This window comes from Amblyomma maculatum, chromosome 3, assembly GCF_055883805.1.
Source record: "Amblyomma maculatum isolate TAMU_Amacu chromosome 3, ASM5588380v1, whole genome shotgun sequence".
In the NCBI taxonomy this organism is placed as follows: Eukaryota; Metazoa; Arthropoda; class Arachnida; order Ixodida; family Ixodidae; genus Amblyomma; species Amblyomma maculatum.
In genome coordinates this window covers 177550795-177575843 of record NC_139346.1, presented here as the reverse complement: position 1 = coordinate 177575843, position 25049 = coordinate 177550795, and the positions used below count along the sequence as shown (strand labels likewise).

Below are 25049 nucleotides of genomic sequence, written 5' to 3'. Positions count from 1 at the left end.
TTACTTCTTCCTCCTCGAAGTCCATGCAATCCCAGTGATGGGCCAGGCTGGCGGATTTGCGTTTCCAGTACTCCAGGAACGTCACAGCTTTGAGAGAAAGAGAGAGAGAGAGAGAGGGGGGGGGGGGGGGGGGGGGGACTTAGGGCTTGTTTTATTTCCTGATCATCAAGTATAGAGGGGTGTTTTAATTTAGCGCCTTCAAAAGTAAGGGAAAGGAAGTACTGTTTGAAAAAGGAGTGTTTACCACTCGACCAACCAGTAAAAAAAATGTACTGCTCAAGGGCTCCGGAACTATATTTGAATAGGAGAAAGGGGAAGGGTGAATTCTTCGTTTCTTTTGCTATTTTTTGTTATATTTGAGTATTCGAATGTTACTTTTATCTCTTCTCTCTTCAACGATGAATTTGTCAGTACACATAAAACTTAAACTGAAATGGGAAGATTTATAATCATGTTCACAAGAGGAGCGATTGTATGTTTCAGTTTTACTAATTCCGCTCATCAAGGGAAGTCAATAAGTCAAACATCTATATTTCTATTCATTTATTTATTTGTTTGTTACATTACTGTCAGAGCTCGTGGACATTACAGATGTGGTAGGAATTGTACGTTACACCAAAACAGATTCAAACAATGTACAAGAATAACAAATGTAATAAATAGAGTGCAAGTCAAATGGTGAAATGCGTACCACGCTGAGGAACAAAATTGCTACAGTTACGTAAAAGTGGTTACAAATGGGTAGATCAAAATGAGGGTGTGTCTTCAACTGAATTGATTGGTGGGGGAAAGCGGTTCCACCCCGCACTCGTCTTCGGCAGAAAAGAATAAAAAAGGACGTTCATTCGACAACAAAGAACAAGAAACTTCGTGGCGGTGATCTATGCGGGATGATACGTACGTAGGGTTAGGCTAAACGTTCGCGTTTCAGGGAATAGTTAAGAAAGAACACTTTGTGAAAAAAACCATAGACAGAAAATGTTTTTTCTTCCAACTTTCAAATCGGGTAAATTAAGGTTGGACTTGTGCTACTTTTCTGCTACTATACTTATAGCTAGGTACATGGGAACAATTTCTTGGTTCAATGTATTCAAACCAAGTAGTGCTTGTGATTGGGGCTAGTTGAGACATTTTAAACAAAGGTACATGCGCTGCTTGTGATTTACAAGGACAATGTTAAGAGAAGACAACAAACGTTTAAGCGCTATTTACCGACAGATTTAAACTACGAACTGCGGGGGATGTTCGAGCTGTTCACAATTCTGTTTTTTTTTTCTTTTTACTTTTGGGTCTCATTATCTCTTACCTGCTCGCACGTATTCTGTAAGCTTTTGAAAATATTTAAAATAAACCCAGCTTGAATGCTGCTAAAGGCTGCCCTTCGTCTTCTGCCTACCTTATCGCTCTGTGGTGATGTAATTGACCCCGATTCCTGATCGATAAGGCTGAGCTTCACGTACACGTTGTGAGTAGGATGCGGGTATACGTTAAATTTTGACTTAAGCCATGTGCATATAGGCTAAAAACGTCCGCAGTACCTTTAGTGAGAATAGACTGAACATGTTGGACGTATCATTTGTCACTTCGAAAGCATCAACCGGGTTAATTCGATGTATCTTCAGCCGCGGCCTTGAAACAGCGATCGGGTAGGTCCGACGTACCCGAAAAGAAAAGTGTAACGGGTACGCTTGACGTACTTTTAGCCACAATGTTTAGTGAAGAATAAATATACGGCATGGACATTAACAGTCCTACGACCTACCCCAGAAGGAGACGAATATCGCGTAGAACACAGTGCCCGGGTGGTCGAAGAGGTAGGTGATCTTGGTGAAGATGCAATTGTCGCTGATGTACCAGTAGTCGCAGCCGTACTTTTCGTCGCAACGCGGACACATGCGGTACTTTTTGTCGCTGTTGCAGATTTCGTTCCTGAGAAAGCAGAACCACACAGCGGAACTGAGCGATCAAACAGAGACATGTTCTCCGCTTACAGTGCCCCGGCGTATCAGTATTGACAAATGTGAATTTCTAGAGACCAATATTTTTTATTTAGATGAACAACGAAGAAGAAGTTGGTGTCGCATAGCGACTCCGGCCACTACTTTTCAACAATTTATAAGAACCGCTTTGCCTACAGTTCAACATAACATATACACTACTAAATAACATTACACAAACACAAACTGTACACATATAATTTAGAACAAAGTACATGAGTCAGGAGAAGTAACACTAATGAGCGATATAAACTCTTTAAATACGTGTAGGTGTGTGTAACTCTGAACAGAATAGTACATACTAAAATATACATAACAGGTATGAATAAACAAGGACATACGAACGAAAATAAGCTTATTTGCGGTATACACAACAAAGTAAATAACAAAGCTATTGAAGCACTCGCTAAAAGTAAATCAAAAGTAAACGTTTTGAGAGCACTGTGGAATCTGCACTGCATAAATGCGAAAACCAGAACGTTGCTGGTGCACACGGTGCATCACGTTTACTTTCATTATCATTATTGACTAAATGCGCCGTCATTATCATTGCTAATATCATCACGGTCATTATCACTAACTGCAGCGTCGTTGTCATCGCTACTATCATCCTCATGGTAGACAAGGAGAATTATGATGCGTGTTGCACGATCCCGGGTGTGGCGCAGTTAGTTAAAGCGCTCGACTGGGGATCCGAGGTGTATAGTCTCGATCCCCAGTGGAGACAGGATTTATTTATTATTTGTAATTATTATCCTCACGGTAGACAAGGAGAATTATGATGCGTGTTGCACGATCCCGGGTGTGGCGCAGTTAGTTAAAGCGCTCGACTGGGGATCCGAGGTGTATAGTCTCGATCCCCAGTGGAGACAGGATTTATTTATTATTTGTAATTATTATCCTCACGGTAGACAAGGAGAATTATGATGTGCGTTTCACGATCTCGGGCTTGGTGTATGGGTTAGAGTGCTCGGTTGGGGATCCAAGGGATGGAGTTTCGATTCCTCGGAGTTTTATTTTGCTGTTGACGTTAGTTTCGGTTTCGAGTGATGACGTCATTTGATTGACAGCTATAATGTCAATTAGCCATGAAAGGCTTTCATCTTAACAATCTTGCAGGCGCAAGTACAGGATAAGCAAATAACAGAGAGATTAATACACTCACTCACATAAAAGGGAGAGCTCTAACATTGACTGGGCCACGTGAAACTAAATCAGTAGTTCCCAAGGATGCCCCAGTCCTCAAGGAATGTTATAAATGCCACAAATGCTCGCTTCACGAAATACGAGAATGTATGCCTATTTACCAGAAAGGGGAAATTATGCCGACGTCACGACCTATTGCGACGTCTCGTGGACGCATGGACGCATCTCGCGAAGGCGAGATATTTACCATGAGCCCAAAAAGGCTTTCACCTCAATAACAAACAGGAACTGGCGTCATAGTGAAGGGCTCTGAAATAAGTTGGACGACCTCAACGTCCACTGGCATCATACGGCAAATGGGCGCTTTTAGAGTTTTGCCTTTATTATACATCTCTTAAGTGACATGATGCAAGATGCAAGTGACAATATTCAACATCTATTACAGCCCCACGAATAAATAACCAATGCATTTATGGTTAGCGTAGTCCATTCGCATGCAAGAAAGCAGGTTTTTTGCATAGCTGTGAGGCCTTGTGGCAAAATATGTTGCGCCAGAAGCGCTAGTGGTGTAGCAGTAGACATTGAGGAACGGGGAGAACAAGAATCGGAAGGGGAAAAAGCAAGACACAATAATAAAGAAAATCGATTATCTGTTCCGAATGGAGTGCCGTGCTTTTTCTGGCAGCGGAGACAGGAGTAATTATTTGCGTGTTAATTTAGTTGAAGTCCCACGTAACATTAGTCCCACATAGCCTGAGTCGTTTGAGAGGTTAAACCTTGCAGTGAACCATAAAACAGTTTCAGAGCTTCACACAGTATGTCAGAAGCTAGAAGGAAACATGTAGCACTATTATTTCAGTTTTCAGTACTACAGGTCGCCACAGATGTCTGCGAAATCTCGACCTTCAGCAGCAACGTCTAGCAAAATGCAATCATAGCCTGATTTGTGGGAAAAGACGCTTACGTGGGGCCGTCGTTCCCAATGGTGAAGATTCCGTACAGAAACACGAGGAAGCCAACGGCAGCAGCCGGTAGCAACCAGCCGGTGTAGAATCCTGCGAGTCGTTGAGACACGCGCAGGGCTCATCAGGTGGCCGAACGTGATCCGAGGATCACACGAGGCGACGAGCCGGTAGATTAACCTGGACTAACACGTCGCTTAAAGCACGCTGAGCTAGGTGTCCTCTCATGACTCATGTGTATAATTAAACGCCATTAATTACGGCCGTGTAGCCCTGTTAGGAAACAAATACAGTAAGAAAACGACAGTGAGGAGGTAAAGAGGCAGCGCATCTTCTCTTCACGAAAACGGCACGCAAAGCGGCTGATCTCACGCTCTACAATACTTATTCTAATACGAATCCGAGATCATATACCAGGTGTTTCTTTTAGAAGGTCCGAAATTAAAAACAGAATAGTGGCTGACTTCAGATTGATTTTAGCCCTGGAGCTGTATTGGGTGCTACGGCGGACACCAGGTAATAGGCAGCATTAGGCAGCAGTCTTGAAATAGTTCGCTAATTGACTAAACAATTTAATTAACTTATAAATTTCTAGGGGCAAGTTGTATTTTCAGAATTAGAGCTCGCCCTCCAAATAGTATAGCCGCAAAAATGGCTTTTAAAAAACTCTAGCGCGGGCTGCAAGGCCCGCACATGTCGCCCTGATGGGCGGCTCAGTAATATCGGCGCGTCCGGCGGCTCGCCGCACACCGGTATGGCTCTCAGATGATGCCAGCGTAGTGACGAAATCTCTCAGTGGAGCGATTTACGTCACAGGCGCTGTGTAACTATGTGGATCTGCATATCAGGGTAACATTTGTGAGCCTTGTAACGCGTACTATAACGTTTTCAAAGATATTTTTTTCGTGGTTATGCTATTTGGAGGACCAGCTCGAACTCTGCAAATGTACCATGCTACCTAAAATGAACATTTAAAACGTTAATTAATTTATTTAGTTAACAGCGACACAATTGAAGCAGCCAGCCTTTTACCAAGCGCCTGCCATAGCCACCGATCGTAGCTCCGGGGCAGAAATATATCTAAAGCCCCCCCCTCCCCTCCCTTCTTCCCCCATTACCTTTGCTTGAAAATTTTGGACCCTTTTCGAAAAAAAAAAAAAGAACGCTTGGTATACTCACAGAATTGCAAAGTCTGTTTTTACATTAGCAAGTTTTTAGGCTCGATCTTCTGTATTTAAACAAAAGGAAAGTTGACCGTTTTAAACACCAGGCTAACGGTGTCAACCTGTTACGAGTGCCTTACAGAAGTTCGCCAGGTGAAAACTGATACTTGAGTAATCTTATTTCCGTCCATTTCCCCAAAGAAAACAGTGAACAGAGACAAACACACGGGCAAGCGTCGATAAAACAAGTAAATTTAACCTGAAGGTACATAGGCACACATTCCAGCACGAAGAAAGAGAAATACAACGGATTGACAGGAACTAAAAGTAGAATACATTCCGCCCTTGTGATTCAAATAAATTTAGTTTCGACATCAGCGCTCGCATGTGTTCTTCCATTCTGTCCTTGTCTGAGCCCGTTGCTGTTCGCTTCAAGGTGATTGAGGTGCCAGCTTTTTATTTCTTTCAAAACACCTCCACCCCCCCCCCCCACACACACACACGAAAAAAAAAAAACAGTGGCAGGAAGGTTTCATTTGCATCTATGCTTATGTCAACACGGCATGTAGATCGAAATGTGATTCCACCTTGGGTGCCGTGTCATTTATGGGTAGCATCGGTAGGAAGAAATGCTCACCAAGCCATGCGAAGTAGATGCCGATCTTCTCGCCGAAGTATTCCCGGATGTGATCTAGGGGCTGGTACTTGTACCAGCACGACCAGCGCGCCCAATACTCGTACAACACTTGGCGCCGATTCCATGTGTTCGGAGGTACGTTGCCCACCGGCTTCCGGTATTCGCCCTGCGCGATACCGGTAAGTCTTCGAAGGATGATTGCTCGATAATCATGCGCACGCACCATTAGGTGGCATGTCCACGTACAGCGACACTTAAATGAACCATAAATTGAGCAAGATATATGACCCGACGCAGCAGGGGAAGTGAGAATGAAAAATTGCCGATGATTACGTTGCTTCCTAATTCGAAATTTGAGCACAGCTCACCATCTGTTTGAGTTTTTCGATAGATTGTGGCATGCGTTTCGGCTCGGGTGGTGCACATATCGAGATCCGCCGTCACCAATCCGGCGCTCTGATTGCCGCCGAAAAGGGGTGGCATTGGAGGAGGAGCGAAGAGAGCAATTAAGTTATCGGGAGGTAGCTCGTGGGCCCATAAGGAACGTTGCGCGGCGATAGCAGCGACTGACGTCGCTGACGCCGCTAGCGAGTCAAGTCAACGTGGCTGTGCGTTTCAGTTTGGGATACACGCACCGTGATCCGCTGATGCCGAGCCGGCGCTTCGGCAACCGGAGTACAGCGTCGCCGCGCCGCAGGAAGAATGAGGTGGGGAGGGGGGACACGCAGCGGCGAACGGTGGCGGCAGAAGCACGCGCAGCAATCGGAGAACAGGCGCGGCCGCCGCCACGGAGGAAAAGGGAGGGTGGGGTGGGGAGGGGGGGGGGGGGGGGGAGTTACACGCAAAGGCGAACGGTGGCGGCAGGAGCGCTCGCAGCAACCGGAGAACACGATGGGAGTGGGAGGAGGGTGCACGCAGCGGCGAACGGTGGCGCTGCGTTTCGATGGAGGCGAAACGAAGTGGCGTCCGTGTGCTGTGCGATGTCAGCGCACGTTAAAGATCCCCAGGTGGTCGAAATTACTCCGTAGCACTCCACTACGGCTCCCCTTTCTCTCTTTCCACTTTCACTCCCACCTTCCTCCCTTCCTTTACGGCGCGGTTCAGGTGTCCACAGAGCAAGTGTGACAGTTACTGCGCCTTTCCCTTCCTGTGAACCAACCAACCAACCAACCAACCAAGGAGCGCGCGCTTCATGGGCTGCGGAGCTGGTAACGAGGGACAACGGCGGCGACGACGCGAAACGCAGGAACGGGCGTCAAAGAGCTGCGTTCCAAAATAAATTTAAAAAAATCTCTAAGAGGATTGATAGTTCTGCTTGATGGGATATCAGGATCACAAACTTGGCAAGTTGGTAAAGATACATTGGAACTTAGACGACCATTGTCGTGTCTTTAGGGCCGCTGTTTTTGTCAATAAATACTTCAACTCCAAAGGGCATGCTTCTCGAAGCAGGTCGTCGCCGTGCGGCACGAAGCGCAACCGCGCGTCCACTTACCTCATGCAATGGAAAGGCGGCCGTGTAGACTCCCTCCTCGAGGAGCCTGTCGATGCCGATCTGCGCCTTGCGGCGTGCGCCGTAGCGCGACGTCTGCAGGATCTCGTAGGCGACGCACACGCGTTGGGTCACCGTGAAGTACTCGTCCTGATTGTCGCTGCCCAGGAACCTGCGATTCAAGCGCACATGAGCCACGTCGGTTTCGGCCATTTCTTATCCTTCCTCACCGACAGGGGGCTTCTGGCGCGGAGAGCAACGCACTTGGAGCGAGCCCCAAAAGGAGGAGATATATGGGTGACTTTTGGAGGGCCGATACCATTTAAAGCCTCTGCTTTTTTTTTTTCGACAATCGAGTTTAGAGGGGTTCTACCATGGGAAATGTTTGAAAAGCGCCAACATAGTTGAATTTTAATGCGGAGCAGAATATCCCGAAAATTATAACAAGTCAACGATTTCCAGTGCCGCGAAGAGTTGACGAGACGCCGAATATGCTTATACGTGTTAATGGGATTTAATTGTCTTCACTTAGAATTTATAATGGCGTCTTCTGATTATGTACTGTAGACAACGCAGTAAAATGTGCTGTACTCTCACGAAGCGATCCGTCGGTTAAAACATCTTTCTGGCGACCTGCCAGATTGCCACACATAGACGACGAGCACTAGTATAAACTAAGGAGAGGAAGAAAGGCGCACCTGTCTAGTTTTGACTTCTTGAAGGTGCAGGTGTAGTAGTCCAAAGGCTTGTTGGGCACCTCAGCTTCCATGATGTTTGGGATGCGCAAAGCCGCCAGCACTCCCGCCGACCAGTTAACGCTGGGGTTTGGGTGTGCCTGTAGCGATCGTGCAAGAGAATTGGAGAGTATATAGAGTACAAATAAATGTTGAGATTGTAGAAGTGAAAGTGAAAATAGAAGCGAAAAATTATGCTTGAATCTATTACGCCTGCGCTATTCGTCCTTTTTATCTCAAATTGGGGCTGAATTGAAGTACATTGCTCAGGTATGGCGTATAATAAATAAATGAAATTATTCTATAAGAATACGAGAATCAATAATACCCCAGAAATGTATGATTATATTTGTAGATGCGAATAAAATGCGCGTCTTTCACTTGCGGCACCTAGCTTTTCGCCACACCCTCCGCATGTTGGCTAACTGGTAGCAATGCTGCCAGGTGTTGACTGCCCGCAGGCCGTCACTTTTGGTAATCTTTTCCACGGGCCCATGCAAAGAAAGTGGCTGTTCTGAAGCCTGTACAATTGCGCCGTTGATTAAGACACACCCACTGGTCGATACCTTAGCACACTATAAGACGCCACCTGCGACATAGTCTTGAATTGTTTATGGCTGTTCAAAACTATTGCAGCAGATGGCGGAAGTTGAAGGGCATCAACAATCGTTCACTGCTCGGGACACAGTCTATGTCTTCGGCTGCCAGACACGAGGACCGGGCCCGGATTTCTGCTTCTGGTTTTTTTAGTCTATAGAAGTAGGTAAATAACTCTTATAGATGTACGTAGCACCATCTGATATGACTTGAGTGTCTTCTACTGACGCGCAGGACATATATAAGTTCCAAGACAAACGTGCCGTTGCTTGCTTTACAAAGCTGCTTCGAGGGGGCTTATAATCGGATCAGCGAAGTCGGGCAGTAAGCGCAGTGCTCCATCTGGCGTGCAGATTACCTTGAGTGCTTTATGATTTCCCCAATAGCTCAGCTTAAGAACGAAACAGCTGCTGGAGTCCGTGCTGTATGACACGGTGTCTGCTTGTAGGCCGGCGGTGTCGAGCGCACACTATAAGCTGGCAGCGCAAGGTGACTCGCGTACCTGAAGCGGGGCGCGGAGGCAGAGCTCCTCGGCGTACCGCAGCAGCACTGGCCACGGTACAGACAGCTTGATGAAGTGGGTGGACTTGCTTTCTCCCTCCACCAGCTCCTGCGAGGGCCACGCGGCCAATCAACAAATGTTCAGCGCATTGCGATAACTGTTTATTGCTAATATGGACAAGGTGCCAGGAAAAAAGCAAAACGTTATCAGCACTGTAGGCATGTGCTTCAGAAGAGGAAAGGTAACCATATGGTGAAGAGGAGGCTGTTGGTCTTTCAACCTGCCGATTCGTATGAGTCACACAGTCGGCGATGTAACTGCGTCCCTTTAAGTCGAAAGGTATTTTGCTACGAACTTCCCAGAAAATCAACAGTTTGATTGCATGCTTATTTTACAGTTTATCTCATTAACTAATTATCATTAAGCGCTACAGAATGGAAAGCAATATGGAAAGGAGCAAGCAATGCAAATTACACAGTATAATGTTAAATCGAACACTTACACAACCTAACAGCAGAGTCATAGTGGAAACAAAAACAAATCAAAACACATAATTGACGGCCCATAGAAACTTAAAAAAAAAAAGCACATTAATCGCAATGACATCGCGGCAATATCGTAAGGATTGCTGAATAATGCAAGCGCGTCCTCGACACTGGGTTTCAATTTGTATGGCGCATGAAGCGCCCTCTGTGTGTATATCTGAACGTCAGCGCGTACCTCCTCCATGTCCAGTCCAGCCTGCCGTAAGTTGGCCATGAATGTAGACCGCCACTCATCATGCTTGCCCAGCCGTGCTCCTTCGCTGTCCTCGTACACCAGCACGTAATCTGCGTCCATGAGGCAAGAGAGAAGGTCGTCAACACCTCCCTTCTATCAATAACGCGTTGCCGTAACTGTAACGCGACGCGTGTCTGGGGATGAATAACGGTGGCATGTCGGCTCGCCTGGGTTCATTTATACTACTCTAATTATGGACGCAATAGTCGCAGTAACGCTCTTGATGCAGGATAAAAATAGCTGCTACTCAAGCATTTGCGTGAAGGAACGAGATGATGTACGGCTGTTGGTGTCACCATGGTGACGTGCTTCTAGTGTCACTAAATCTTGACGTTCTCCATTCGTTGCGAACAAAAAAGAGAGGAAGCAGTGGTGGAGATCAAATGCTCGCCGATACAAAGGCTCGGGAGAGGAAAAAAAAAGATATGCCTATTGATGTGGAAACTTTCACATCTGTCGTCAGGTGTGCTCGGTCCCTGAGCCCGATAGGCACAAGCAGGCGAAGCAGGAATCGGTTATGCATCAGAAAGGGTTCGCGAGCTTCCTTTCTCTTGTTTTCTTATGGTGACGGTTCAGTGGGAAATACCAACATGTTTTCGGAAGAAGAAATGATGGGTAGATGGCTACGATGCTATATATGTATATAGTAAACTTGAGGTCATGCTGTGTTTACTATACTGAAAGAATGATGGAGTGTAAACGGGAGAAATTAAGTGCAACGCTTCTGATCTAGAGCGGGATCACATGTAGTTAGTTTCAATAATTTTCTGAAGCTCATTCATAGTTACTTCAACAAAGATTCAAGTACAAATGCAAAGAAAAAAATGCTGTTTTATGAATAACTTGAAGGGAGCATATGAGCTGTTTTTCAGTACCGGGCTGGTATGTAAAAAAAAAAAAAAACAAAAAAAAAACAACAAAAAAAAAAAGGAACTGCGATGGTCAGGCAAATTAGAATACAGAGCGTCAGTACTACCGTGGTGAGCACTTTAACCTAATAGATATATTTATAGCATGAATAAACAGAACAAGCGTGTTTAACAAGCATGACATTAGCACAATTGGGCAACAGTGTGCAGCTTGACGCAAAGAGAATTGAGTTATTCAGTTACTATGATAAGAGATGTATTAAAAACATACTTATGTAAATGTAAATAGAATTCCGAACTATAGGCGGGCTCACCTATGCGGCGTTTTCCGTCTCGGAAGAATAGCGGCGCCTGGTTCTGGACGGGCCCCATCACGAGCCCATGGTCGCTGGCCTGCGACTCCAGCTCGTCGTCGGCGGTGTTCTGCGCACGCGGTCGGCCTCCGCTCAGCCTCTGCTTTTCAAACACGCCAAGCTGAAACGCCACTGCAGCCAGCCAGGGGACCGCGCGTCAGCCACCGCGCAATCTGTGCCGCTTCTTTTCGGCTCCGTGTAGCACACCCGGCACCTTTTCATCCTTCGCGTAATGGTAGCACACACTTTAGATATATAAGCGCCCTTTTTACGCCATTGAAGGACCATCACATAGGGGGGTTTCACTGACGCCGTGCTGCTAGGCGGCGCTAGCGTCGCTCGGGCTGGTCGTTGTTCGCACTCCAGAAACACTCGCGCGCACTCTCTCAAGTTCGCCATACGGGATACAGGCACCGTTGGAAATGACTATTGAACCAAGATAATTGAACCGTGTTATTTGTGTTTAATTGTGCCCACGACCACCTACATTCGTGGAGCTTTCTGCGCTGAACGATTAGTCAGTGTTTTGTGCTGCGTCGCCCAGTGCGGTTGTCGAGTGTCAACAGTGATGAACAGTGCTGTGTTCGGATGTATAGTAATAATTAAAAAAAAATGGTGTGGGGACGAGAACGATACTCAGGTTGATATTTTTGTTTTTAATTTCCAAAGTTATTGTCTATCGGTGCAAGAAAACTTAGGACCTCGGCACAAGACAGAATGCGGAATGGTTTCGGCGTACCATTCGCAAAGTCTTGGACCGCTTGGAGTCGTCGTATAATCATACGGGTAGATGTCGCCGCAGAACCGAACCTTCTAAAGATATCGGCATTTCTCTACTCCACGCAGATCTCGCGTATATCGACTGAGTCGCATATTCACGCAGAGAGCAAAGCAGTCCCGTCGCACAATAAAGTAGCGTTAGCGCGCGCGTCATCTGCAACAAAGACTATTGCCATGGCGAGCATAGCCGCCAGCGCCCCTGGCGGATGACGTCAAGTGAAACCCCCTATAGTGAGAGTTGTAACTGTCCAAAGCTTTGGAGGACGCTACACATACAGCCTCGGCAATACTTCCGCAGTATCTTGCGTGATCACTGCACAAAATATTTTTAGCGTTGATCTGTTCGCAAGGTTCTTTTCAAGTTTTCATGGCCAGTTTTGTTTTTAGGCCTTCGCTAATATCACGCATAGTACGTTGATGTAATTATTTTTTTCTCATCATAGCTAAACGTAATGACTCAGTTGTGGACTTTAAGACAAAGTGGCTTGACAGAAGACTTGTGGAACAGTTTGTAAACACTAAGTAACGCTCCAGTGCCCGTAGACTGGTCACCAACATTAACCTCTGAAACAATGGTGTCGACCTATACTGGGAACCGGTTTTACATGTAAAAAATCTTCTCAGCCTCAGCTTGCAGGTTGCAAGCTTTAAGGGAGTCTGCTAAAATTGTCCGCTGCAGCCCTATACGTACGTGTCAGTCGCTGGTCATTTCCTTTAGGTCCGAAAATACTCAGCACTGAAGTTTCCCACGTGGTTTTTCAGCAATGAGGTCATCAATAGACTTATGCCGCTTACAATGAAGTCCAATAATTTTTATCCGTACAACCCTTTGTGTTTTATCTTCAGTGCAGTCTAAATTGGGAAATTTGTGTGCTGCTCCGGGCTCAGCTGTTTTCTGTTGAACGCTATGAACTAGTTAGCGGTGACTAATTTCAAACGAATTTCAAGCACCCATGTTACGGCCGGCGCAAATAAAAGTGAATAGAGGACATTGAAAGGAAGAACAGGGGGGGGGGGGGGGGGAGCGAGGAAAGAGGGGGAGGACGTGATACCGAGATAGGACAGGACAGAGATATGTTCCCGTATTTACAAAGTGCAAATGATAAACTGTATGAACCGCTAGCACGCGAGCGCTATAGCTCTCCGAAGTATAACTGCTCGCGAGAGACCAGAGCATAATGCACGCAAAAAAAAAAAAAGAAAAAAAAAAGCGCCGTCTATAGCAAGACGTGTGCGCGTATAGTGTCCTGTTATTAATTAATCGCGCGCACAGCACAACACACGCGCGGCTGGGGTTGGGCGCCAGACCGCATATATTCTAAAGCAGCACAGTCGGATCATTGACGTCACTGCACGCACTACTCTGCGGGGGCGCAGTATTATCACCTCCTCTCATTTCTAGCTTTTATTGGCACCAAATGTAGCACTGTGCAGTCTTTAAACAAAAATGTGAGTGATGTTCGGACTGACAGATTGTCATCGATGATAGAGCTGCGAAAGAAATAGATACAGACATGTGCCTCTAGATATTCTGCTATGTAGAGAAACCGCCATCCTGTAAGCAATTAATTTAAATGCACGAAACAGGCTGTTCCTCCTCATTTGATATGCTCCAGCGGAAAACTAATCAAAGCACTTAGAGTCATATCCAGTTTTAACCGAGGAAAAACCTTTCCGAAGCTGATAGGCTCTAGACAATGCGCAAGTTTAGACTGGCAGCCGCATTGTGTGCCTTCTCGTGTTGTGTGGTTTTTTTTTTGTATGCTTATATTTGTATGCCGCTCCCACAATAGCCAAAACATTGGAATGCAATATATCCAAATAAATAAAGGCAGAACTCAGCATATGCTTCCTGGGCAACAAATTGGGTGCAAGGTTACAGGAAAAGATGTATTTAGTCGCTAGCAAAATAGAATGGCACAATGTGTTTTCAAGAAAAAATAAAAGCGTGATCTTGCTTATAGAAAAGCTAAATGCAGCAGTATAGCTTTTCGGTGTCGCTCCACTAGGTAATGTTTTCTTGCTTTGAAATTTTGTTATTGAATGGCCTTAATAAAAGATATCCTCAAAATATTACACCAAGCAGATGAAGACATCGGACGGCATTTCTCTCTTTACGCTCCACTTAAGCTCTATATATTCGACTCGGTTACCTTCATAAAGACCAGACGGCAGTTAAAGCTAGCTCTCTAGTTATGCATTTTAAATGACAGTGTTCAAATGGTAATTATAAGGCAGTGGCCAAATTCAACATGCGCCCATTGGGGCTAGATCGAAGTATAAATGGGGCACGCCCAAAACATGGATGTCACTGACTCAAGTGGCATGTGTACATGAACTTGTCTGCTGATGAGCCCCCTTAATGGAAGCACCATCTTCACTCAACTAAAATGAAATCATCATCATCATCATCATCATCATCACCCACCCCACCACCACCACCACCACCACCGTCATAACGACTATAGGTCTACTGAAAGACGAAGGCCTTTTACGCGTCACTCCAGTCGAACTTGTGCTCTGCTATAGGTGCTGTCACAAGATTCCCAGGAACTTCTATAGAGGTATGAGATGTGCCACATCAAAACGTACCCTGCAGACTCCGCTCCGATTCCGGTGTTTTGGGGAAATCGCCACGGTCCAGTAACCCTTCGTGAACTGAGGCTTGCTGCTCTTCCGTTGGTTCTTCGTGGTTACCTTCCTTCAAATGCTCGCCGGAGCTCGCGCAGGCGTCTATCTCAGGACGAAGCATCTGGAGCTGTCGCCTGTGCAGTCTTTTCCCGGAGACAGCCAGTGCCCCTTCTCGTCATTGCTTCGCTCACTGTCGAGACAAAGGTATTGTTCGTCCTTCACATAGCAGCGCATTTGACCGTCCAAACAGCCCGTCAGGACGTATTGTTTCCCCTCAGTTTATAATATCAAAGAAAGAAACTTGCTCAGCTATAGGAAATCTGCACGGAAGTATAATGGAACGCAGGTCTGCCCACCGTAAGAAGGTCATCCAGTAATCACATGCTAATAGAGTGCCGCGTATAGGCATTAGCCGCTGCAGTGCGCCAAACGGAAAAGTAATGCGGGTGAAAGCGGGGAATCAACCAGATAAAAATGACGGATTTTATTGGCACAAGGGCAGCTTTGGTCGAAGAGATCCACATCACAAACATCTACTCAAGCTGGGGTCAGAGACCCGTTTTTTAAGTCTGTCGCGCAATGTAGGCCATGGGAAAGCGTGTCTCGTGGCATCACCGGAGGGCACCCGGGAGCATTGGGGAACTGAATCCAGCAACTTCTTCTTTAGTGAGCCAGCATGATGAAATATAAGCCTTGCTTACTTACATACCATTGATTGATTGAAACACGTTTATTGACAGCCCTGTAATGCACTTTTGCCTACATACCATTGCCTGCTCAATATATGCAAGTAACTTTGACGTGTCATTTGGCAAATGACGCTGATAATTTGTCCACGAATAGAAGCCTATCAATGTGCTACTGCTTGAAAGTGATTCGAGGTTTCATTTTGTTTTTTCTCTAAGTATGTCGAAATGAACATCCACATTACTACTGTTACTAATGCTGGATGCCTCAGAACATTATACATCCGTGATGCACCTCAGCTGTGCATCAACCTATGCAGCCTCAATATCCGTTACGTCAGTGCAAACTCGCCTTAAATGCTTAAAAGAAGACAAGATTCTGACTTCGTTAACGATCTAGCAAACGCAGCCGAGGTCAACGCCATGCAAGTTGCTGCGGAATGAATGCGGTTTAACCGGCGCACCTGTGTGTGCGTGCGTGCGTGCGTGCGCGCACTCTGTCTCTCTCTCTCTCTCTCTCTCACACACACACACACACACACACACACACACACACACACACACACACACACACACACACACACACACACACACACACACACACACACACACACACACACACACACACACACACACACACACACACACACACACACACACACACACACACACACACACACACACACACACACACACACACACACACACACACACACACACACACACACACACACACACACACACACACACACACACACACACACACACACACACACACACACACACACACACACACACACACACACACACACACACACACACACACACACACACACACACACACACACACACACACACACACACACACGCTCACCGTCGCCGGTATCCTTATGTCAAGTTTCATTACCACATACGATCACATGATCCTTTCCTCGTAGCCTGACTCCCTTTAGGACGTGAAAACATATACACCAAACGAAACGAAATCTTTAAACATGAACAGCTTGTTAGACTCGTTCTGTGTAGACTAACCTAGAATATAGTCCGGAGCAGTTCAAGGCTGTAGTCTACATTCTAAAAGAAGTCAGTGGAATACAAGATCGATGTTCGCAGCGGCCTTGTTACTGTCAAATTATTAGAGCGCACGATCTGACCGAAACATGCTGCGCCTGTTACTCTCCGTGGTTGAATATTGTACCGCGCTTTCTTATGTAGCAATAGAATATGTATTTGTTACGAGCATCAAATACTCATTCACGTCACGCCCGCAGAAATGGCTCTCAGAGCCTATATACGCAATTAGACGTGTGTGTATCCTATCAGGAACCCTTTCATGCTCGTTGCTAGGGGACCCGTCCGCCAAGAGAACGCGGCACAAGCGACGTCGGACCAGCTGCTCTCGGCTGCCTCTGTCGAAGTGGGCAACCGCGGCGCCCAGAGCAGCTGTGCGCCCTTCAGATGCACGCGTTTTGCATAAATCTTCTTCACTCCCAGACGCCCGGTCTCCCCGAGGCATGCACAGTTGCCAGTTCATGCACACTGAGCTTTGGACGTCCAAGGAAGCGCCATTCGGCTATTTTGCGTTACTATGCGTCAAGATTGCATCGGATGAGTGACGCTTCCTTTGAGAACGAATCTGTGGCTCACGAAAGATGAAGGAACTGCCGGGCGAGCCAGTGCATTGATATTAATTCCGAATTGCGCCGAAAAACGCCTCGCGAGGCGAGGCGTTGCTGCATACGCTTCTTGAGCACATAACCTGGCAACTTCCTACCTAGGCGGCCATTTCGTAGTATTCACTTGCGGCTGTGTATACTGTCTATACAGCGTTATACATGCGTATCAGCTCGTACATGTAAGGCTGCAGCTGAATGATGCGTGGGACTCGACAATAGCCGATGTATTCTTTCGTTAGTAATCGCTTCTTTGAAGCTTTGCCACAGGGATAAAGACAGAGAAATGGAAGATTATGCGCACAGGGCATCCTAAGATTCAAGTTTTAGATAAGGTGCATACTCACTCCAAAGAAAAAGTAACGCAGCTCTAAGGATAAACTTCTAATATTAAAAAGCAGTCACTTACAAACAAAAAAGTGCATGGATGATTTTACTCTGCTATACTGCTTCCAATTCCTTCTTTTCATTTTTTTTTTATTTTACAGTCATGTAGTTCGAATAGTGTGCTTGAGTACTGGTGAGCTTGTTCACTTTGTTTCAATTTCTACATTGCATTGCTTACACCGTTAAACGTGCGTCCTTTCATTGAAACAACCGTAATTGTGCAGACTTTGTCCTCGAACGTATTTGTTTTCTTCTTCGCCAGCTGTGTGCCATCCACAAAAACCCCACAGGAAAATGCCGTTCTTGATCGAGCGAAAACTTCGGTTTCCTCGCGCACTCAAACTTGTATTTTCCTATGGAGTGTATGGACCGACATCATTCAGGAAACTAAAACTCAGACAAATGCTGTTAGATCTGTCGTACAAAGTTTCATTTCTTGTCATTTCAAAATTTCTGTCACCGACGTGATAGCAGTACCGTGGTTTATTTATCCTGCTTTCCCTTCACTGCCTCTATGCTCGACTTTCTAAACTGTTCACGCGTGTTTAAGCGTTTGAAATCGGTAACTCTCTAAGCGTGCGGATTTCTTTTTCATTTTTGACGACGGAAAGCTGTCTTTCGGAGGTCCTTTGCATTGGGGTTCAGTAGGCTGTCACAGCGTCAGCCCTCTTCACGCGTCTGTGGTCGCTTCGTATTCATTGTGGTTGCGTGAAGACATCGCGGGAGGCTTTGCGCTTAGTGGTTCATTTACCAGTCGAGCTTCGGTGCCGGTGGTGGCGTTTCGTTTCAGCAAGTGACGCAGAATACACTCAAAACACGGAGAAGCCTATAAGGGAGTAAAAAGGGAGTAGCTTGTCCTCTAGCGCATTTCCTATTAAAGTCAGGGCATGCTGCCCGAGCCCCGGGGTAGATTTTCATCACTAGATATTTGGAAGCCATTTCTCATTTGACATTATGCGAATTTCTAGCAATTACGAAGATTTGGATGAAATCTTTTGTCCTCTAATTCCTAACGTCAAAACGCCTGGTGCAGTCTTTAAAAGCCACCTATCATTACCAATTACATCAAATGAGCATTAAGAAGGAAATATGCTTCTGTTGCCAAAGTATAGCATTTCGTATAGTTAGTGGTGAAAATCTACCTGAGAGCTTGGAGACGTACAACGCCGTGCTCCTACAAGGGAGTGCACCAGAGAACACGCTACTCTCTTTTTACTCCCTTATAGGCTTATTTGTGTTTAGAGTGTAGGGGGCATACGCAATCCACGCGTCCATGGTTGCACCACTGTCTTGTTCGCTCCTCCGAGCGGTGATCGCGCTGAGTGTGAACTCCTCCCCCAGGACAGACGCAAGATCCTCAGATAAGCTGTAATTGGAAGCCGAAATTCGGTGCTCGTGAGCATGAGCCACTCATTCTCCATCTGTACATGAGGCGTAACGCAAACCTTTTAGGCTTCACAGTCTAACCAAAGATCATCGCCGTATGAAAGCCGTTGTTGTGCCGGTGGAGTTATAACACGGTATCCCACCGACAACAGGGTTGTGCCAAGGAATTGGTTGCGTAGCGCTCGTCACCCGTTTCGTGAACGAGGGCTGTCAGCTCCCTGGGCGGTAGCGATGGATCCGAGTCGGCGCTGGTGAGATGAAGAAAATATTTATACACTATTTACAGGCATTTACACAACGAGATCGTCCCTGGGGCCGAAAGCTAACATAGCCATACGCGACTGTTCTTGCGCAGCGACGGCCAGGGAGGTTTCGCCGCGTCCGCTCTCTCAGGGGGCGAACTGCTCCGATGGACGCTAGTGACGAACTCACTCTCGGAGTCTCGAGCGGAAGCACTTGAGTCTCCGTAAATCGAGAGTCCGTTGACGCTCAAATGGTCCAATTCGACGGCAGCACTTTCGCAGGACCAATGGGAGAACTTGCTGCGCTCTTGCTTCAAATATGCCGCGTAGTGAGAAGGGTTCCACCGCCAGGGCCACGGCGCCGAGCTGTCCGGATGCTGAGCTCATGTTGAAACACGTCGCTTCTCTCCCCTTGGCACGGCTCGCCTCCAGTACACCGGTGTCTTGCAGAGCAGTATCCAGATTTTGTGAAGGAGGCGATCGCCGGAGAAGTTTGGCGTCCGGCTGAATTTCTGGGCGGCTTTGGCCGGGCACAACACCGTGTATGTATGAGGCTGTCGCAAACGTAAGTGTCCGTGGCCCTGCACGGGACTTAGACGGAGTCATCGTATGCTAAAGAAGTGCGCGAACAGCACTGTTAGGACAGTTTTAACCTCAATATTTGTGTTAAGCTTAATGTAGCTAAGTCTTTGTAGATGTTCTTCAATTTTCTCCCAAAACTGGCGGATGAAGTTGTACAACATGCGTATGTTAAGCTCTTCTAAAGCTACTAAAGCTATAGCCACTCACGGCGATTTTTGGCTGCCCTTAAAGAAAGCAGCCGTCACCTTTGCCACTAAAAATGAAGTTTGCTTAAATGCTTTATAATCACATTGTGTTCGCTGTTCTGACTGTTGCTCCGATAAAAGAGTATTGTCACTAATCAAGGTGCCGTTAAGGGTGAATTTCGAGGCATAAATCTACAAGGACGCGATTAAGCTTCGCCAAACATTGCTTACAAATCTATATTGGGCGCACTTTTGGTCATCATTCGGTAATTGCGGGAGACACTGTTCCCAGCTGGGGAGGCACGTGCCGCTCGCCGGATATCATCTCAAGGGTTGTACCGGAAGCGGTCGCGTGAACGTTGCGAATATCAATCCCTGCGCGGTCTGTCAGGGGAATGCCGCCGAGAAGAAGAAACTTTGTTAAAGGGAGCTTAAAGGTAGCATGAATATAACATGAGCACTATCGTCAGGGGATATATTAGAATGTAAATAGAAAGGCTTCTACAGAAGAGTGAAAGACGTTCGCGCACACGCACGCCCACAGAACGAAAGAGAGAGAGGAGAGAGGTAGCTGAGGGAATAACGTTGCTTTTCTTGCGTTCCCAGGCAGTGCACAAAGACGGCCAGCCAGCACTAGACTACATAGGAGGACCGACTGATTGATTAAAAGCGTCATTTATTTTACGTGCTTTAGGCGCAGATTGCTTTAGTAATCATTGTGAGCGTGCGGCTTGGCATCGGAGGCACGCCGCCCTCTTTCATCACTATCGACCGCGCATTGGCGCGCAGAATAGCGCAGATACTGTTAATCCTGGCCGGACTGGTAAGCTCTGGCTGCGATGTGCAGTTCCGCTGCGAAGCCTCATTGCCTTTGCTACGAGGGGGCGTCTTAAATGGCACTTTCTTTTACGTTTTTCTGGCCCTCTCATTTGCCGAGTAGCGGCGCTCTTGTCTAGCGAAAGGCGGCGCCTGCGAGCTCGCCGCGTTAACGTCGTGCTCGGGCTTGCTTTCAGGCGAAGCTGTTGCGTGTGCGCGGGGCCCTTTGTCACCGCAGCTGCGCGCATCGACGCGGCCGAGCACGAGGCTCGTTTCGGCGGCGAAGCGACACGGCCAAACGCGCCTTGTTTACACGTCCGAGCGCGCGCGCAAGACGTCGACGATACGGAGAACGCGCGCCGCCGCCTGCTGCGGCCGGGCGCTCCGACGAAGACAAGCCACTAGACAAGCCAGGCATGGCTGGGCTCCGCAGTTTGCTCTTGCAATTAAACGGCGCAGCGAGATGAATGGATCTTCTGTTTGCTAGAGGCACAGAATGCGTTGGATGCGCTGTGCTCAACCTGCGTTATCGTATTTTGTTTGTTTTGACGCTGGAGAAAGTATAAGGCACGCAGGCAGGCAGCAAATTTCTACGGAAGAGCGGTAGAAAAAGAGAAAAACTAAAGAAGACTGCTGCTTTTGTCTTTTCGTAGTAGGTAAATTTCCAATGCCGTGCAGCAACCAAATATAAGACAACACGGAAAAAAGATAGATGTCCCAAGAATGCTGAAGTCCATACAGGTGACCCTTTCATGTAATTCTCACTAAGATGAGAGAAAAGACTGAATACGCTTGCCGTAGCTACGGGGGCTGTGCAAGTAAGACTTCGCCACGCGTAAGCGAAAATGTCTAAGTGGTGGACGCCGTATAGTTCAAGAACGCATCTGGAGTATTTAAACACCAACAACCATGTGCTGAAACAAGAAGCTTAAGTATTTCATAATCTTACGCTAGGTTTGCTGGTTCAAGCGCCCGAGGCCAATGCTAGTTTTAAATTTTAGAAGCGAATGCAGTTCAAAATTGTGACGGTCTAGTAAAATATAAATAAAACCCTTTAAAAGGAGTGGATGTTTTTTGCGTCTTTAAAAGAGCTCACGTGGTGCTCGGCATGAGGAAGGACCAGCCAGAGGAATGCTCACTTAACAAATAGGTGGACAACAATAAGGGAAAAAAATGAGTAAAATAGAAAGGCCATAAAACGGTGTGTTCAAACATTTAGGATTAGGAAATCAGCACGCTCTTATATAGGATCTGCACTATAGTTTGCTGGTTCACGCGCCCTAGGCCAATGCAGGTTTTAAATTTTAGAAGCGCGAATGCTGTTTAAAATTGTGGCGGTCTTGTAAAATAATAATAAAACTCTTTTAAAACAGCGGGTGTAAGAGAGATCACGTGGTGCTCGGCATGAGGGAATGCTCATTAAACAAACAGGTGGACAACAATAAGGGTGAAAAAAAAATGAGCAAGATATATAAAGGCCATGAAATGGTGTGTTCAAACATTTCAATTAGGAAATCAGCACGCTCTTATAGGATCCTCAAGCCCGGCCAACGTCTCACTTATGGAGTGTACATGAGTAAAAAGTTCAAACACACTCCCTGCTTCGAAGGGTAGCACAAGCGACCTAACATATGCTTCCCAGGTGTCACTGAAACTTGAGCAAGCGTCTCCACTGCAAACTACTAGCAAGTTTTCTAGTCTCCATGACATTCAAAATAAACATGCTACATTGTTTCCCCCAAACCACAGATGAGCAGAAAACATAGACTCGCCGACCAACTTGAAGAGAGCGAAGCAGAGCGAGACGATCTCTTTAAAGTTCTTGAGCCTAGTCCCCAGCCTTGTTTTCTTCGCCACGAGACTAAAGAAAACAGACCGTCGCTGCTGTTTTGCGCTCCGGCCTCGATCTATACAGCCAATTACCAACGCAGAGCGAGGGCCGCAGCGATCGACGTTTCCTGCGTCCGTATCAGCCTTCCCAGGACGTTTCGTAAAGCTCGGCTCGTTTGCAATTCGCTCTGGATTTCGCGAGAGGCGGATGCAAGAAAGCCGTTCGAAAGCATGGGCGCGGGTTCTTCACCCTCCAGTCAGAATTGCGAATGCAGAGGTCGCTGCACCATCGCCATCACGCTCCTTGCTTCACCCCAAGGCTGGGGCCGAAAAGTCTAGAAGTTTCTTCGCTACATCTTCTTTCGGCTGAAAACCCATCTTATTCCGAGCTTTTTGAGATAGCTGTCTCCCCATGCACTTATAGGCTGTCGTTTGGAAGCTCAACCCGCAACTCACCAGCTTCTTCGATGCTTGAAATACGCGGCAAGCTCCCTACATTGTGCACTGCGATCGCAAAAGGTTGAAATCATCGCCATCATCTCTACCATCCTCCCCCTTCTCCACCTTCTCCTCCAAATCATATGATGCAGACTCACTGCTGTGGTTCGACGGCTTTTGCGTCTACCTTCATGCATAGTCTCGGGGTATTATCCGGCCCCGGGATACGAATTTAGATGGAGGCGAAATGCAAACACGTTTGTGTGCTGTGCGATAATAGCACACACTAAAGAACCTCATGTGATCGAAATTAATCCTGAACCCTACACTACGGTCTCCTTCGTAGCCCCTTTGCAGCTTCGGATTGTTACATCTCAAACAAAGCGTATATACAACCGCTGTGTCCCCTGCAGACTAATGCGCATCTCCTATAGCACTCTTTAAATATCCCTGAAATGCGACAGCAGCGACCACCCTACCTTAGCTCACCTCTTAAGTTCATCGTTACCCTTACTTTCAACAGAGAGCATATATATATATATATATGCCATAAGCGGTGCTGAATACTCCGTGCAATAGCTGATATCCTATAAGACAGTATGCTCTTGCGGCCATACTATATCGGCGGATTATCTGCAAATTTGGGCTGCAGGGTAGCAATATAAATGAAGAGAAAAGTAGCAAAATATGCGAATTCCTCAGCATATTTTGCTTAAGAGTGTCGCTTAACTTTAAAAAATAACAAAAGCGACAGACAAGAAACAGTCTGTCGGCGCTTAACTTTAAGGAATAACAAAAGCAACGGAAAAGAAACAGATTGTCACCCATGAGTAATAACACGGCAAAACAGGAACAATGATTTGTTGCTTTGATGTGCGATTCTTTTCGGCAGTTGAGCATCATTTGCTTCTGTGTCGTTCACGCTTTCGATTGGAGCTTTGCTCTGTCGATGGCTACTGTGACCGCGTCTAGCGACCTATGACGTGTGTCATTTCATACGTGGAACAAAAACGTGACTTAACCGAATCGAGCCCTGAAGTTACGACTGCGCCTATTACATCGAAGGCAAAGTTCTGAATCTGCACTGTCTGACGTCACTCACGATCACTCACAGCTCTGAGCCCATCCCGACCCGTTTAAGTTATCTGGCACTCAGCTTGTCGAACACGTAACGAACACCTCGGCACACAGCCTTCATGCTCATTCATGCGTAGAGAAGCAGCGGCAATCCTTTCGCCTGTGCGCAGGTGGCCACGCCTCACCCTCGCCACTCTTTAAACTACCCCTTCCCCTTCGCAAGGTGCAGCCACATATGCTACAAGCGGGTAAGTTCGCAGAAGCTTTGCTGAATAAACGCATTCCGCATTGAGTACGGTCCGCATCACTTACGGCATAGCCTTATGTTATTTAGGGATTACCTTCGCAACACATTGTCCGTAGCGCTGTGCGGGGTACCAACAAATCAGCATGAGTGTAATTCTTCAGGATCCGACCTTAAGTTCCTGCGGCTATAAACAAGGTCAGGCACACTGAGCAGCAAGCAACAAAAGTGAGGCTGTTGCGCTTCTTCTGGGTGTGCATTTGCGCTTTGTGATACGACACCCTTTATTCAGCGAAGCACCATATGCCGAAACGCATAACACATTCTAGTATATTTGCAAATGCGTCGTACATATTACACATGACATTATATGATATATATTCATAAACATTTGAGAAAGCACAACGAATCTACCCTGTCTACCGGCTTCCTGTCTCTGCAAAATGGTTTTCGATATCCTTTGAGATATTTGCTCTCTACGCGTTCTATGCTTTCACAGTCTCAGTCGTTATTCAAACCCTGCGCTTGCGCAAAACGCATCATCGCGATAGATGAATGAAAATGACGTACAAGAAGTGAATTCAATGAAAACAAAGAAAAAGAGCCTCTAGTGTCTTTCAAAAGAACAGTGTGACCATTCTGCCGAGCATGGGGATGGAATAGGTTAAGCGTGTACAATGTTACATCCATTTGCCCTTAACCGGCCCCTTGTTTCATCACTTCTCGATGCTTGTCATTGGAGCGGTGGCTCACAACCGCTTACAACAGACGCATCGCTACTCTGCTATAACAATGGCTTTTGTAACACGCACGCAACTGAACCAGATATCAGAAGAAAGCCCCTATCCGTTAGATCCGAT

The 25049-nt window shown here is 46.6% G+C and overlaps 1 protein-coding gene across 9 annotated transcripts in view; it reads right to left on the bottom strand.

The window, feature by feature from the left end:
* Positions 1-25049, bottom strand: part of LOC146197046 (anoctamin-7-like) — a 97899-nt gene that overhangs the window by 27468 nt on the left and 45382 nt on the right. For 3 of the 9 annotated variants that reach the window (XM_084598766.1, XM_084598768.1, XM_084598767.1), the window contains exons 3-11: positions 11194-11332; positions 9951-10060; positions 9231-9338; positions 8096-8232; positions 7401-7569; positions 5906-6071; positions 4108-4198; positions 1763-1929; positions 5-87 (exon numbers count right to left, since the gene is read on the bottom strand). In XM_084598766.1, the coding sequence (XP_084454892.1) occupies positions 5-87; positions 1763-1929; positions 4108-4198; positions 5906-6071; positions 7401-7569; positions 8096-8232; positions 9231-9338; positions 9951-10060; positions 11194-11332 (1170 nt within the window). Of the gene's footprint in view, positions 1-4; positions 88-1762; positions 1930-4107; positions 4199-5905; positions 6072-7400; positions 7570-8095; positions 8233-9230; positions 9339-9950; positions 10061-11193; positions 11365-14604; positions 14834-22372; positions 22513-25049 lie in introns of those variants that run through there. The other 6 variants (XM_084598769.1, XM_084598773.1, XM_084598765.1 and 3 more) reach the window with 5 other exon arrangements.